The sequence below is a fragment of the Triticum aestivum genome, chromosome 5D (genome assembly GCF_018294505.1).
Source record: "Triticum aestivum cultivar Chinese Spring chromosome 5D, IWGSC CS RefSeq v2.1, whole genome shotgun sequence".
NCBI lineage: Eukaryota > Viridiplantae > Streptophyta > Magnoliopsida > Poales > Poaceae > Triticum > Triticum aestivum.
The window spans coordinates 15032523-15046614 of NC_057808.1; the positions used below are offsets into that span (position 1 = coordinate 15032523).

Consider the following 14092-nt stretch of genomic DNA (forward strand, 5'->3'; position numbering starts at 1 on the left):
TGCACCATTTGTCATGATGATGCACACTAGGGACATGAATCTTATAGACAAAGGCATGGAAGGCACCGGGAATCACCGACATATCATCATAACTACACCATGCACCGTCTCTGTCAGTTCGACGTCGCACCTCGCCCTCCTACTCCACCATGGCGCCCTCCTAGTCCATTCTCTCTACCATTCTCCCACCATAATGTCTACTGGTACATCATTGTACCGTTTCACTCCACCAACCCCATACACCACACTCGTAAATCATCTCGGTGGCCCGACAATATTACCCCGACGGTCATCAAGCCTATCACTAAATCTTACTAATTAGGTCTCTCAAGTTTCGTTTAGCTGGATAAACGCAGTGAAAAACATGAGCGAGCCTACATCAGTCCTCTGATGAATGGAGCTGCATTACTTGCATCCGTAGGGATCACACTGCAAATGTAGCCAGCCAAAGCTGAAAAAAAGAAGAAATGGAAGCAAATCATTTCCACGCGGCTGCAGGAAACGGAATTATTAGGGTTCTTGCTTTAACTGCACTCCACCTCCCCCTTCTATCTCTCTGCCCCCAAGAATCAATTCTTCCCCCACTGCCTCACGGAAGCCACCGCTGGCGGAAAAGCTTCGGCCTTTGTCCCCATTGCCCGCCGCGGCCACTCCCTCCCGGCGCCCCCGATGATCCCGCACTCCATGTGACCCCCTCCTCCTCTGCCAGGTGATTCTGCTCACTCCCCGTGCTCCCCTCCGAGCTGAAATCCGGAGGGCTGTCCGTTCTTTCTCGATTGCCGCGCGCCGGGAGCGAAATCCGTGGTTAATCCCCGACCTCCTCCTTGCAAATTCCGCGGTTTTGTTCGGCGCACGGGCAAGCGGTGCGCGGCTTGCGATTCTTTTGCCTACTCTGAATTTCGGGCTGCCGGAATTTGTTGCCTTGGCCGAATGCTCCTACTTTTCTAGATCTGCCAGGCCGAGTTTCCGCGGAATCGACAGTTGATTTGTGGCTTCTCTCTGGGGCTTTCGGCGATTCGTTGCGCGGTTGGAGGAAAGCTTCCGTCTAATTCTTGTGATTTTTGTCCTGCAGATTCGGCGGCGGGTGATTCTTGGGGCCGAATCATCGAGCGCCGCGCATGAGTAACTGGAGATTCGTGGAGGGCTCCAACGTCTGGGTAGATTTGGTGGCGGTCCCGGCCAATTTCGCCATCGCCGCGGTGGAATTCGCGCTGTGGAGCTCCGCCTGGTGCTTCCTGGCCATCTTCTCCGTCAACTTCTGAGCAGGAATCTCGCGCTGTTCCTGATTCCCAACCTGTGAGGGTACTTGTCGGACCAGATTGCTATAATTGGGGATGAAATGATTTTTTAGCTGATTTTTAAGAGGGAAGGTCATTTTGACTGGATTGGGTTTGAGGATGGAGGAGAGGCTGTATGATGCTGGCGATGGCTCCGCTGGCAATCCGAGCGCTGAGGAAGCCGCTGGCAACTCGAGAGGCGAGGACGTCGCTGCCAACTCGAGAGGCGAGGACGACTTCAGGAGCTGCTGTGGGGACGAGGAGGAGTGGGAGGACACGGAGGAGTCCTTCATGGCCGGCGTCTCCGAAGCGGAGCTCGACGAGACTTCAGTGCGGCTCTTCTTCAAGGGCGTGTCGAGCTCGGACGCGGATGGGAAGAAGCTGTCCGGGATCGGCGTGGTGATGGAGAGGACACCTGGGGTGCCTCTTCATAGGGTGCAGAAGAAGCTGGATTTCTATGTGGATGAGCTGGTGGCTGAGCACTTGGCACTCATGGATGGCCTCTTGGTGGCATTGCAGAAGGGCATACGCAAGATCTTTGCCTTCACTAATTCGGAGAAGCTATACTTCCAGGCAAGAGTTTCTGGTTTTTGCAGTAGATGTTCTATACTGGTTCGTATAACTGGCTACATTAACATATTAGTTTCAGTCAGCTCACTGACTGATGATTTTTCAGTCAGACTTCGTGTTTGCCAAAATAAAAATAAAAATCAACGGTCTCTTCAGTTTAATCAAATCGAGTATTGCTGTTGCTTTCTTGAGGTGTATTCACAGGATGGTGCATTTCATCTTGGAAAATTCACAATCTTGACTGCTAAATCTGGATAACCATAAGCTAATTCTGATCTATTGGCCTCATGGCTGATTTATATATAGCCGTAGTTATGGAAAAATGTTGTTAGAATTAAAATGTGGGGAACAGAATGGTGAAATGTGAATATGGAGTGAATGTTCATGCAGTGCCCTATTTAAGGTATTCCATGCAGAAGCTATAGAATACTTGCTAGTCTGATGTGCTATTTCTGTTCAATTAATTAACTTTCTCGCGGCAGTGTATCAAACTGAAACTATGCATATTTGGATTAAGTCAACTGAACAAGTCTTTGTTTTCTTTATTTTTCTGCGACAGATTGCAGAAGCTGAAATTCTTGAAGACCAGCTTTTGGTAGCTTTAGGACACAGGATTCTTGAACTGGTTGAGAAGCTGGAGGATTTTGATCTAATATTGCTTCCTAGCTTTGAACTTGAGAGGCCATTAAAGTTGGCCAAAGAAGCAATAGGCATCGTGTATGTATCTCCCTATGAGGTTGCCACCTGCCCGCTATGCTGCGAGGAAAGACGAGGTTCTCATATGATCAAGGTGGGCTGTTCCCACAAATTTTGCTACAGTTGCTTGATTGTGTATGTTGAAGGCAGGCTGCATGCCTCGAAGCTGCCTATTAGATGCCCACAGTTAAGGTGTAAATATCATATTTCGGCTGGTGAGTGCAAGTCATTCCTTCCGGTGAGCAGCTATGAGTCCCTGGAGAGCGCTTTCGCGGTGGGCGGCAGCACCTTTGACATGGAGGGGTTCTATTGCCCCTATCCAAACTGTTCGGTTTCGTTAGACCTCAGTCAGCACTTCTCCAGGGCGAGCTCGTCCAGTCAGTCGGACCTCAATTGCATCGAGTGCCCGGAATGCCACAGAGATATCTGTATCAACTGTGGAGTGCCATGGCACATCATGATGGGGTGTGATGAGTACCAGAGCCTGCCTGTCGAGGAAAGAGGTGCAGGAGACCTATCTTTGCATCGGCTAGCACAAAACAATAGTTGGAGGCGTTGTCAGAGATGTCGACGGATGATTGAACTAACGCAGGGCTGCTTCCACATGACTTGCTGGTATGCTCTGCATGTCCGTTCCCTGCATTTTCCAGATATTCGTAGCTTGAATTTGTCGTGTAGTTGCCTTCTGGTCGTTTCTTGTTAACCCTCAGATTCCCTGAGATGCATGAGATTTTGACAAAAGCATAAAAATAGTGAATCTTTAGAACATTATTTAAAATGGCTAGTAATTGCTGGCCTGTGAACTGAAGGATGTTACCACACAGAGCCTCAAATAATGTTCCTACTTAGTGCAGACTACTGGGCAGACTCCCATTTAGTATTGAAGATCCATTCATTCATTCATGTGTGTGTTTTCATGCGATTCTTGTATCCAGGCTAATGAAGGCCCTTTGCCATTTTCTACAGGTGTGGCCATGAGTTCTGCTACTCCTGTGGCGCCGAGTACAACAACGGCGTACAGGCATGCCAGTGCGTATTCTGGGATGAAGACAACGCTGAGCCCTCGGCGGCGCAGTCCTGCCAGGCATCTGAGATCTGGGCGTGGGACACCTTCGACTGCATGCCCACGGCCGCCGACGGCTACTCGGAGCAGGAGCGGGCGCAGCTGGCGCTCATCCAGCGGTTCCTGGCGGGGGGTTTCAGCCTGAGCGGCGACCACCACCACCTGAGCCAGCAGTCGTCGCCGCCCCACTGCGCGGCGGACTCGTACATTGTCGACACCATGAAGGACCTCCACCAGCTGCCGTGGCTCGAGCGGTTTGTGTCGGTGATGAGCGACACCTACAACGACGACTACATCCAGTGAATGAAGAGTTTAAAACTTGAATCATAGATATAGCATTAGAAAGAAGATATGAGAATGCCGCATATACCGATGACTTCCTGTTCGGAATAATGTGTTCCCCTGACAAAAAATCCACCCTGTCGAAAATTGGTTGATACTGGAAAAACAAAATGATACTTCCACCTTTGTTTGTTTGTTTGTTTGTTTTGTTTGGCTGTCCCTCCATTATTCATTCTCTTTTGGTATCTTCTGCAACAGCAAAGAAGCTTGGTTACCTACCATTTTCCCTTTTCTGTTGGACAACATCATCAATTATTAAGTGGAAGGTGCGTGGTCGGCCACTGAATTAGAAAAATCTTCTCCTGATGCTTATATTTTATAATTTGATGTGAAAAGTAAGGCATAAAGCCAGGTAGACAAAAGCAACCCCAACAAAACTAAAATAGGAACAAAATGTTCTCCTAATAATTATTTTATAATTTGATGTGAAAAACTAAGCATAAAAGTAGACAAAAGCAAACCCCACAAAACTAAAATAGGAACAAACAGGATTACGAGAATCCATCGCAATGCCAAATGCAACCGCAAGAGAGAAGAAATAATGCGCACGATCTTCGATAGCCACTCGACAGTAATATCCAGACTTGGCCCTGATCCAGACATGGAAATTTCTAGTAGCAAAACCTTTGTTGTACATAGATGGAATTTCTTCATACTTCGGCACAACAGCCAGATGGCATCAAGTTTAAGCATCTCACCACACAATCCTATAAATATTTTGAGCTCTGCATAGGCATGAATTTTCCAAGATAAGGTTATGTAACGTAACCAAAGCCAGTTAACTGACTGATGCACTTCTAGTAGCTAGGGACGACTACTGCTAACAAGACTCATCATGGTGATTGTCCTAGCATCCCACCGCTCGTGTCATAGCCCGCGTCATCGTCGTCTCCGGCACGATGCTTTCGAGCGAGCAGGTACTTCTCAAACTCCTTGAGGTAATCCAGGAGCAGCACGATAGTGAAGAGGAGGAACCCGCCAAAGTAGCTGCTACCACCCCCACCGCCTCCACCTCCGCCGCCTCCTTTGCCGAAACGGAACGGAGGGAACCCACCGCTTCCATCGTCCAACTTAGGTCCTTGAACCTTTCCTGAAACCAGAAGCAAAATTAAGCAATCCAAGTCGGCTTATTCTCCGCTCCGATGAGAACAAGATTTCGATTTCATGCAGTGTGAGAACAGAACAGAACAGAAAGACCACCTTTGGGGTCAGATCGTTTGACAGTCGCGGTTGAAGATTTGCGCTGAACACTTTGGGTTTGAGCACTGCATTTTACACTCTGAAGCAAACAGAGTGACCACAAGAAAAAACGGTCAAATAAAGGATCTGATAGTGAAACAGGCCATAATCAATTTACCAAGCTGGCCCTTTCCCTTCTTCATTTAGACACATTCACAATTGAACGCAAGCATCATAGTGGGCAGATATAGTATATTACTAGTTTTTATTGAGCACTAAAGTTACGAGGTAGAACCGGAGAAGTGTACAAGTTATGAATCATGTCAAGCTCACGACCTGTTCTGCTCCCAACTTCCCATTTTGGACATGAAAATACAATAGATACTCCTAAATTCAATATCAACAATCTAATAAGAAATAATCAAATTCGAATGATAAACTCTCAACATTGAACACTCATTTTTACGTATAGGTTGATAAGAATAGATACGGATTCATTGAATATTTGTGACTTACCCTCAGTGTTGCTTTAGTAGAAACTTCCCGCTCAAATGAGATGCGGTTAACTTGAGTTGTCTGAAATTGTGAGCCTACACAAACCGTAACACATCGATAAGCATCTTCAGATGACACGCATAGGGATAAGAAGAAATGAATACTATAAGCATGCTAGGCAAAGCAGCATTCAGGAACCGCTGTCATGTGATTATGAAATTGTAATTGCTCAGACAGCAAATGGCGTGATGTCAAGATTTGAGTACTGGAATAGTTATACCAAGTTTCCTGAACAACATCACTAGGGCTGTAAAGTTGTAAGGTAACACGGTACTGCAAGGAGCAGATCATGAAAAGCTTCCGAAATGTGGTAACCAAAGAATTTTCCGACAGAGGAGCGAAATCACCATCAATACAGGACAATGATTAAAGGAGACATAAACATTGAAATCACTTCAGGAAGTAGTGGTTTGAGAGTCATACACTGGCTCGAAACATCTGTAATTGTTTTCCATACCAGCACTACAAATTTTGTGCTGCAGTTGAACAACTATTTTGAGTTGTTTCTATAATCACAAAATGCATCTGTGTGCATTCTAAACAAGAACAAATCAACAAGGAGTCCCGAAGAATGACCGTAGGAAACATCTATCGACCAAATTAAGTGAACTCATTCTCAGCCTCGTACCATTTACAAAACAACTCAAGGTCAAGGCTACATCAAGAACTTTGCAAAGAAAAGAAAAGGGTTAGTGTCCAGAAAACATAAACTTCACAGAAATGGTTCAATCCTTGCCAGATTCAGGAACTTCTCCATGGTTGCAAAAGATTGCAAAATTACAGCCATCATTTATGTTTATGCTTATAGGATTTCATACTGGATGACGATGAGCCAAGTCAAAACTTTTACACTTAACAACATAAGCTGAACCCCCAAAAAACACCACAATATGGAAACAGCCAGAGTACGGAAAGTAACAAATGAGCTAAGCATTTTTAAGGTGACACAAAGTTTCTTCAGTACAGGTCATATTTGTTATCAACATTCGAACTGTATGGCAGGTATGTACGTGTCTCATAAGATTCAGTGGCCGGAATAATCGGCTTAGAACTGAAAGAAGACGCCAAGCAACTTTCAAGTTGCAAAACCAAACGATAGATATGAGTACGCAACCGATGCATCAGCATAGAGAGCAATAAACAACCTAAATTCTTAAAACAATTCATTACCTTGAAACCTCCTTGTTAGAAGACCATTGGGGACCACAGTTCCCGGCAACGATCCAGCGGCAAGCGTTGACATGGCCACCATGTTTCAAGACCTACAACGCCCAGCACATGAAAACACCATTAGCAACGAAGTAAGGCGGAGCTCATGTTCTGCTTCTGCCTCAACAGAAGTGTAACCTAAACACAATAGAAACGGGAAACGGAGATCGCATAACAGAGGATTTGGCGGTGGGCATGATGTTTATCAAATTTGTCTGGAGGAAATGATGATTTGGCACGCCAAACTCCAAAAGAGTAACGGAATATTTCCCATCCTACAGGCTTTCTTGTTAACAGTAGTGCTAGCAAAGAGGCCACGTTTTGGGAACGCCATCGTAGGGCATAAATGTGACGTCTTGTTCAACTCCGTCCGCCCGTGCTATTTCCTCCGCATCGATTTACAAAACTTGTGACATGTTATTAAATCATCAAGAACCAAACCATGGACCAGAACAAGGAGCGCCACAATTAGTACCAGCTAGAACAGAATCCGGCAAAGAAAGAGTGCGCGCGCAGACAAGCAAGCAAGGGGACGCCTCAGGCGGGTGCCGGAGGGGGATCTGCTACTGTGTACCTTTGAGAAGATGGGCGGAGATACAAGGCGTCCGGTGCGGTTCTCCGCGGCTTTGGTGGGCGGCGGAGGCTCTCGTGGTCCCGCCCGCCTCTCGTGGCCGGAGATCGCTCTCTCTCGCGCGGCCGCCGGAGAGGAGGATGGATTGCCTCGCTTTGCGGTTGCGGACAAGCGACGGATCGGCCGAGAGAGAGAGAGAGAGAGAGACCTGGCCGCCGTCGTAGGTGGGTGGGCCCCACCTCGGTTACCCTTGGGCTTTTCCGGCCGCCTTCGAGGCCCAACTATTATGCGAGAGCCCGTCTGCGGGCAAACCCCAAAACAGAATTAAACAGGACTATGATTAGGTTCTTTTTTTTTCTTTTCGAAAATGACCCAGATTATCAAAATTCACCGGAAGTACAAATTCACCGGAAGTAACACCTGTCGGTGTTTGTTCCATGATCTTTGTAATAATGAATGTGTTGGCTATGTGCATCTTGATGTTGGCACGTAGATCAATGGAGCAATTAACTCTTCCTAAAAAGACTAAGGCCATCGACCATGTGGTCCGAAAGCGGTTCAAAGCATCGTTTGAAATGAGTCTACACTCGAGATATGTAAATTAAGGTACAAATCCTTAGCAACGAACCAAGTTTTTGGTTTGGCTCGAAGTGAAACACAAAATGAAAAGAAAGGATGAAAGATAAAATTTCAACCCCCAAGGTTCATCTTATATGCGACAATCAGTAACACTTTTTTTAACACACCAGACCGCACCCTTTTTTTCCCTTCGAAGTTTCAACTCCATACAATTTTTGACAAAATTGACATTGAATCCAGAGCCCCACCCTTTTTTCCCCTTTGAAGTTTTGACAAAAGTTCCATAGCCTCTGACCTACAAGAGGACAAACCACTTAAGCAAGTGATGTTTTGATATTGACCTACCAGAGTACAAGGATTTATAAGGAGCAAGGCTCCCCCAACAAGTGGTGAATAGCTTATTCTCCATTTCATCTTTGTATCTTTGAGTAGTTCGTGCATCATTTTGTCATGTTTATGCACATTAGGAATATGGATTCGATAGACATAGGCATAAAAGGCACCAAGAATTACCGGGATATCACCATAACTACAACATGCACCTCATTGCGTAGCTTGGTGTTGCACCTCTCCCTCATGCTCCACCGTCTCGATCATTCTCTAACTGCCCCGGCCCTCAGCGTACCATTGCACACTTTTGCTCCAGCAATCCCGTGCGCCACACTTCAATGATGTTTACCTAGGTGTAGGGCCACCGCTTACTATCCAATAAAAGAAATTCAATTAGGCCCTCTGAACTTTTGTCATTATTTAAATTTGCATACTTAAGTTTGCAAATTCAAACTGAATAAAATAATCAGGACATAGTTAAATTTGCATGTCATGCAGGTCAAGTCGATATTCACCACCTACGCATTCCATGTGAGTACATATTACCTAAGAAACTAGGTATTTAACGACATAACTAACAAATATATAAGATCCTGAGATACAAATATATGTGTATTCTAAAAGAGCAGACACAACATCTTCTCTCAATTAGCTTTGCCCACATGATGCAGGCAACGCATAACAAGTGCAAAAGGATTTGTTGATTAAGTTTTGGTACCACATTGCACTTGAGTTCTGAATTCAGACTACCAGTGGAAACATATGCGCACAAACACGGTTAAAATAAATAAATAAATACTCCCTCTGATACATATTAATTGTAATTGATTTAGTACAAAGTTATGGATCAGAGAGAGTAACACATTCCTTGAAGAATAAGCCTGTAAGCTCCAGAGAATTAGAGCATTGTGCAACCGTCTGTATCATCTGTTCATCAGCAAACAAGTTCTTATTCTGCTCCTTTTGGTCTTGTGTTGCTCACAGTCAAGGAGCTACTCATGCTTGGGAGGTTTCACAACTTGTGCTCAACACAATCAGCTAAAGTAGCAAATGATTAGCCAATGAATTGCCAGATTATTGAGACACATTTGCATTGTGATGAGCCAATGACCAATATTTTCTGTGCCTTGACCGAAACGTTAGAAATAAAAATATATAATTGAAGCACAAAGGTCATCCAGAAATATATTTAAGCACCAGAATGCACTGCAACAACATATCTGAACATGCAGCAGCAACACCCCACTACTATTCACATTTACAGAACCAACATATGACAAGAAACAAGGGCTAGACTGTAGTGTAGCAAGCTGGGATGGCAGCAATCGTCCACAGCGCATACATTTTTTTTTCCTTCTGTGGCTTCTGAGGCCATCCATGGCGGCCGTCTCTCCACGGCAAAGCGTCCTATGATGAGCAGCACGACGTGCTGCTCACCATCCTCTCGGCCGGTCTCTGTGAGAGCACCATCCCCGCCTGCGGGTTCTGCGCCTGCTGCCCTGCGAGCAGTCTCTTTGCTGAAACCGGATGTTGCCAAACAGAGCAGTGCTTAGACATTAATTAGCAGGAAAAGGGAACAGAGAAATTTCTTTTGTAGTATGTAATAACAACCGGCCATCCCACAGCAAAGTGATCTGTAGTATGTAGTACTCACCGAGCTCATAGAATACGTCGTTCACATTGATGGCTGTTTTGGCAGACGTTTCAATGAAGAAGAGCCCATTCTCTTGTGCATAAGTCGTCGCTTCCTGCACCGCCAACAAGAGTTTAGCTTTGGATAAATCATTCAAACAACATAGTAGTAATACAGGCTGTATCGTTGTGCTGTTCTCGTTCGGACAGTACCAACATGTTTCTCTCTCACACAGAAAAATGGCATCTCTGTCGTAATAAAACACTACAGGAACCAAACAAGCTGCACATGATGTAACTGGACAAGGTGCAGTATTTGAAATGCAATATGCTTACTCTGCTGATTGCAGAAAGTAACTGGGAGGAAATAAAATAAGAATCATCAATCTATGCTGATGACAAATCCCCAAGCAAAATGCATGTATGTAATGTCAAAAGTGAGATCCAAGAAGCAGAATTACATACTTCCACTGGCACCTGCCTTGCCTCCAACATATCAGCCTTGTTCCCAGCAAGAGCCATTACTGTGTTTGGATTCCCTGCATGGAAAAAGCATCAAGAGTTAAAAACTATATCTGCCAGCTTATTTACACAAAATGCTCAAAGACATCCTCTCTAGCAATGCCCACCATTACAACTCACAAGGTCAGTTTTCTTGAACAAATAGCAGCCACATAAATATTTCTATGGCTCAAATGAAGAAAAAACATCATAAAGGGGTAAAATGGATTACCTTGTGCTTGAAGTTCTTGAACCCATTTCTTTGCACGTGTAAAAGAGGCCTGTGAGGTAGAAACAATAATGTTATAATCAACTGGACTAAATAACTATCCACCCACTTTTACACAACAGTTACGTTCTTTAGATAAGTAGCAAATGAGAATGGGTTTGAACTTGTTTGTGATACAAATCAGGATTGATTCATATCTGCATGATGCAAATCAGAACATTAATTTTTTGCATGTGTGCAGGTCAAGTCAAGATTCACAAGCTATACATTGCAAGTGAGTGCATATCACCTAATAAACAAGGTATTTAATGAGATCACTAGCAATATATAAGATCCTGAAATACAAACTAAATGGTTCTTTTGTTATTATCAAGTAACAACCCATGAACACCAAAACAAACAAACAAAAAGAGACACCATATCTTCTCTGCATTTGGCTTGCTCACAAGATGCAGGCAAGAAGTATCGAAGTGCCACTGCAAAGAGTTTGTTGGTTCAGTTTTGCTACTACATCGTACTTCAGTTCTGAATTCAGATTACTCATTTAGCAAAGCAACTAGGGAACATATGCAAAAGCACGGCTAAAATAACACATTCCGTGAGAGATCAGTGTTGAATCGTAAAAGCACTACAATGCATATGTCCATATGCATAAATAGGTTCATACAAATCACTAGAAAAGCCAACTTAGACAAAGAGGTCAGCAGGTAAAGACCACACAGAACGGTGCATGGACAGTCAGAACTCAGAACTAGTGCAGACTTATTCTTGCAGAATACAGTTACATACAGTTATAAGCCTGCTCAGCAGAATGCTTAACGTGCTAATAATTTTGGTATCAATACACTTGAGTTACAGATTGATCAATGGGGTAAAGAAGCATGTATGGTCATCAAGACAAACAGACATGGCTCTGTTGAACAGTGCAGGGTAATGAGTGCAACTGATAATGCTTGGATAAAGAAGTTCAGATCGTCTAGGTTTGTACACGAAACTTGACACAGGCACAACTCACGCAGATGTTCTCAGGGTTACCGCAATATGGTTTCTGAAGCTCAAACATTTCGCGCCAACGTAGTGCTATGGAAGAGCAAGGTTTTTTACAGACTTCAAGCTGTTTCCAGTTTGTCTTGAAGATCACAGTTGGTGACTTGAATCACACAAGGAGCAAGGGAATTTCTTATCAAGAGCTACCAATTATTTACAGGTAATTGCTATTAATCATGGCTGTGGTAAAGGATTACTGCCAAATCAAGATACTCATGCTCTGCTCATACTAACCGCGTTGGTGATGTCATAGACGACGATGGCGGCCGCGGCACCGCGATAGTACATGGGCGCCAAGCTGTGGTACCTTTCCTGGCCGGCCGTGTCCCAGATTTCGAACTTGACCGTCTCATCGTTGACCGCCAGGGTCTGCGAGAAGAAAGCCGCACCGATGGTCGATTCCTGCGGCCAGCCAAACCACAAAAATAAAATTAGCACCACCAGCACCAGCACACACAGATTCCTGCGGGCATGCCCAATTTGGAGCATAGCCTAGGGCATGTGAAGGAAGGGAAGGGAGCTCACCTGGAACTCGACGAATTGGCCCTTGACGAAGCGGAGCACCAGGCTGGACTTGCCGGTGCCGACGTCGCCTAGAAGAACCTGGCAATGGATCCAATACATAAGCATATGAGAAAACCTCACACAGCGAAGTACAGTAGTAAATAAATCTCCGCAGCACCCAAGAAAATGTGTTGGATTTATTATTTTTCCTGATAAACATAGGCTGTTGATCGGATCGCGGGCACGAAGAGCACGGAGCGAATCGCAACAGGACTAGCCAAACGCGTGGACCGAAAATAACATTAAAAATAAAAAATCCAGCCGCCGGACGGAGCCGGGGGAACGGGGCGGAGGCGGCGGGGATCGGGCGGGGGGTGCTCACCAGCTTGGCGTTGCGGATCTTGCTCCCGCCGGCGCCGGCGCCGGCGTTGGCTGCCATCGGGTAGATCGGGCGGGGCTTGGGCCTCCGGCCGGCGGGATCCGATCGCTCGCTCGCTGGAGAGAAGGAGAGGGCGGCGAATCCGGGGAGAAACTCCTGTGGCGACGAGGAGGAGGACGGATCGATCGAGAGGAAAAAGTTTGGGACTTTCTTCTTGGCGACTCGCGTGTGTGACAGAGAGAGGGAGAGAGAGATATTCTTGCGTGGCGTGGCCGATGGTTTGCCGTGTTCCCATCGTTACTTCCGTGTTAAGGCTAAGTGGGATGCCTTCTCGCGATCCGGTCCCTGCAACATCTCGTAATTACAATCTGATCCGAACTCTGACCAGCTTTCCACGGGTCAACGGTCTTTTCCCTTTTCATTCCTTTTATTTACTTTATATTTATATATGTATATGCGTAGTGCAATGGGAAAAGTTCCTTTTTACGGCGATGATACTGCGATGCGGCGGGTTCGTGAGGCGGCGGGTTTGCTCGCGGCAATGATTTAATGCACCTTGAAATCTGAACATGTGATGGAGAATAATTAAATTGAGCCTTATAAAATGGGAAAACTTAAATTTTGAGATAAGCACTATAAACCGGAAAGGAGGGAGTAGTAGTAAATGATACTCCCTCCATTTCCTTATATAAGGCCACAAACTCAGATTACAGGTACCAAGACAAAATTTAATGACTGCTTTGCAAGTCAATTTTTCTTTTTGTTAATCGAGATCATTAATACACCATAAGCATGCAACAAACGAATGAAAGTAAGTAGTTGAGTATCATTATGACTAGAGAGAATTCCTTATTTAACACCATGTTTAAATTTTATGCCCTATTTGACATCGCAAAATGATTTCTTCCCCATATAACAACGAGTCTAAATTTTATGCCTTTTATGACACTTCTGTCCATTTTAAGCCTAAATGACACTTGAAAAAACCATTTTGCCCCTCATGTAGTATGTTTGTGCTCGCGTGTTGTTCCATGTTTTTTATCATCTTTATTAATACTTATTATACTATTATTTGTTGGATTTTCTTATGGAGCACACATAATCTATTTTGAATGTCTGAGTTTTTTTATCCAGTATCTCCAAGGGAGAATATATTATATATGTATGCACTGGTACAACGACGTGCTAAACAAACGGTTTTTAACCCCTTTCCGCAACGACATTTGGAACCGTCGCCAAGTGAGTGTGGACGATAGGGGGGTCCTTCCCACACGACCCTGAAATCGTCGGGGATAGGCCTTCCTGGGACCCAGGCTGGGGCCGTGTGTGATCAGGCGAGGCATCGAAACCCAATCATTTCCGTAGGTATGTACATCCCACACGGTAATCCGAGAAAATCATTTCCGTAGGTATGTATATCCCACACGGT

At 45.0% G+C, this 14092-nt stretch overlaps 3 protein-coding genes across 3 annotated transcripts; 1 reads left to right on the forward strand and 2 right to left on the reverse strand.

The window, feature by feature from the left end:
* Nucleotides 1–459: 459 nt before the first annotated feature.
* Nucleotides 460–4082, forward strand: LOC123119142 (ATP-dependent RNA helicase DEAH12, chloroplastic). Its single transcript, XM_044538842.1, has 4 exons — nt 460–709; nt 1073–1850; nt 2407–3158; nt 3510–4082. The coding sequence occupies exons 2-4, from the start codon at nt 1398–1400 to the stop codon at nt 3907–3909; spliced, it is 1605 nt and encodes a 534-aa protein (XP_044394777.1). The 5' UTR covers nt 460–709; nt 1073–1397; the 3' UTR covers nt 3910–4082.
* Nucleotides 4083–4539: 457 nt separating this feature from the next.
* Nucleotides 4540–7762, reverse strand: LOC123119144 (protein FERTILITY RESTORER RF2, mitochondrial). Its single transcript, XM_044538844.1, has 5 exons — nt 7466–7762; nt 6853–6944; nt 5644–5717; nt 5149–5227; nt 4540–5038 (listed from the first exon to the last, which is right to left on the reverse strand). The coding sequence occupies exons 2-5, from the start codon at nt 6932–6934 to the stop codon at nt 4782–4784; spliced, it is 492 nt and encodes a 163-aa protein (XP_044394779.1). The 5' UTR covers nt 6935–6944; nt 7466–7762; the 3' UTR covers nt 4540–4781.
* A 1736-nt stretch (nt 7763–9498) lies between these two features.
* LOC123119143 (ras-related protein Rab5A) lies at nt 9499–12951 on the reverse strand. The gene is made up of 7 exons (XM_044538843.1): nt 12667–12951; nt 12306–12383; nt 12015–12182; nt 10737–10785; nt 10469–10542; nt 10026–10119; nt 9499–9888 (listed from the first exon to the last, which is right to left on the reverse strand). The coding sequence occupies exons 1-7, from the start codon at nt 12721–12723 to the stop codon at nt 9779–9781; spliced, it is 630 nt and encodes a 209-aa protein (XP_044394778.1). The 5' UTR covers nt 12724–12951; the 3' UTR covers nt 9499–9778.
* Nucleotides 12952–14092: the final 1141 nt, after the last annotated feature.

Excerpts from the sequence above, each read along its gene's own strand:
- LOC123119144 (XM_044538844.1), bottom strand. The coding sequence starts at position 6,934 with ATGGTGGCCATGTCAACGCTTGCCGCTGGATCGTTGCCGGGAACTGTG. Across the intron at positions 5,228-5,643 it reads CTACTAAAGCAACACTGAGG|AGTGTAAAATGCAGTGCTCA; the intron begins GTAAGTCACAAA and ends TGTTTGCTTCAG. Across the intron at positions 5,039-5,148 it reads CAAACGATCTGACCCCAAAG|GAAAGGTTCAAGGACCTAAG; the intron begins GTGGTCTTTCTG and ends TTCTGGTTTCAG.
- LOC123119143 (XM_044538843.1), bottom strand. The coding sequence starts at position 12,723 with ATGGCAGCCAACGCCGGCGCCGGCGCCGGCGGGAGCAAGATCCGCAAC. Across the intron at positions 12,384-12,666 it reads AGATCCGCAACGCCAAGCTG|GTTCTTCTAGGCGACGTCGG; the intron begins GTGAGCACCCCC and ends ATCCATTGCCAG. Across the intron at positions 10,120-10,468 it reads CAAGGCAGGTGCCAGTGGAA|GAAGCGACGACTTATGCACA; the intron begins GTATGTAATTCT and ends TTGGCGGTGCAG.
- LOC123119142 (XM_044538842.1), top strand. The coding sequence starts at position 1,398 with ATGGAGGAGAGGCTGTATGATGCTGGCGATGGCTCCGCTGGCAATCCG. Across the intron at positions 1,851-2,406 it reads CGGAGAAGCTATACTTCCAG|ATTGCAGAAGCTGAAATTCT; the intron begins GCAAGAGTTTCT and ends TTTCTGCGACAG. Across the intron at positions 3,159-3,509 it reads TGCTTCCACATGACTTGCTG|GTGTGGCCATGAGTTCTGCT; the intron begins GTATGCTCTGCA and ends CATTTTCTACAG.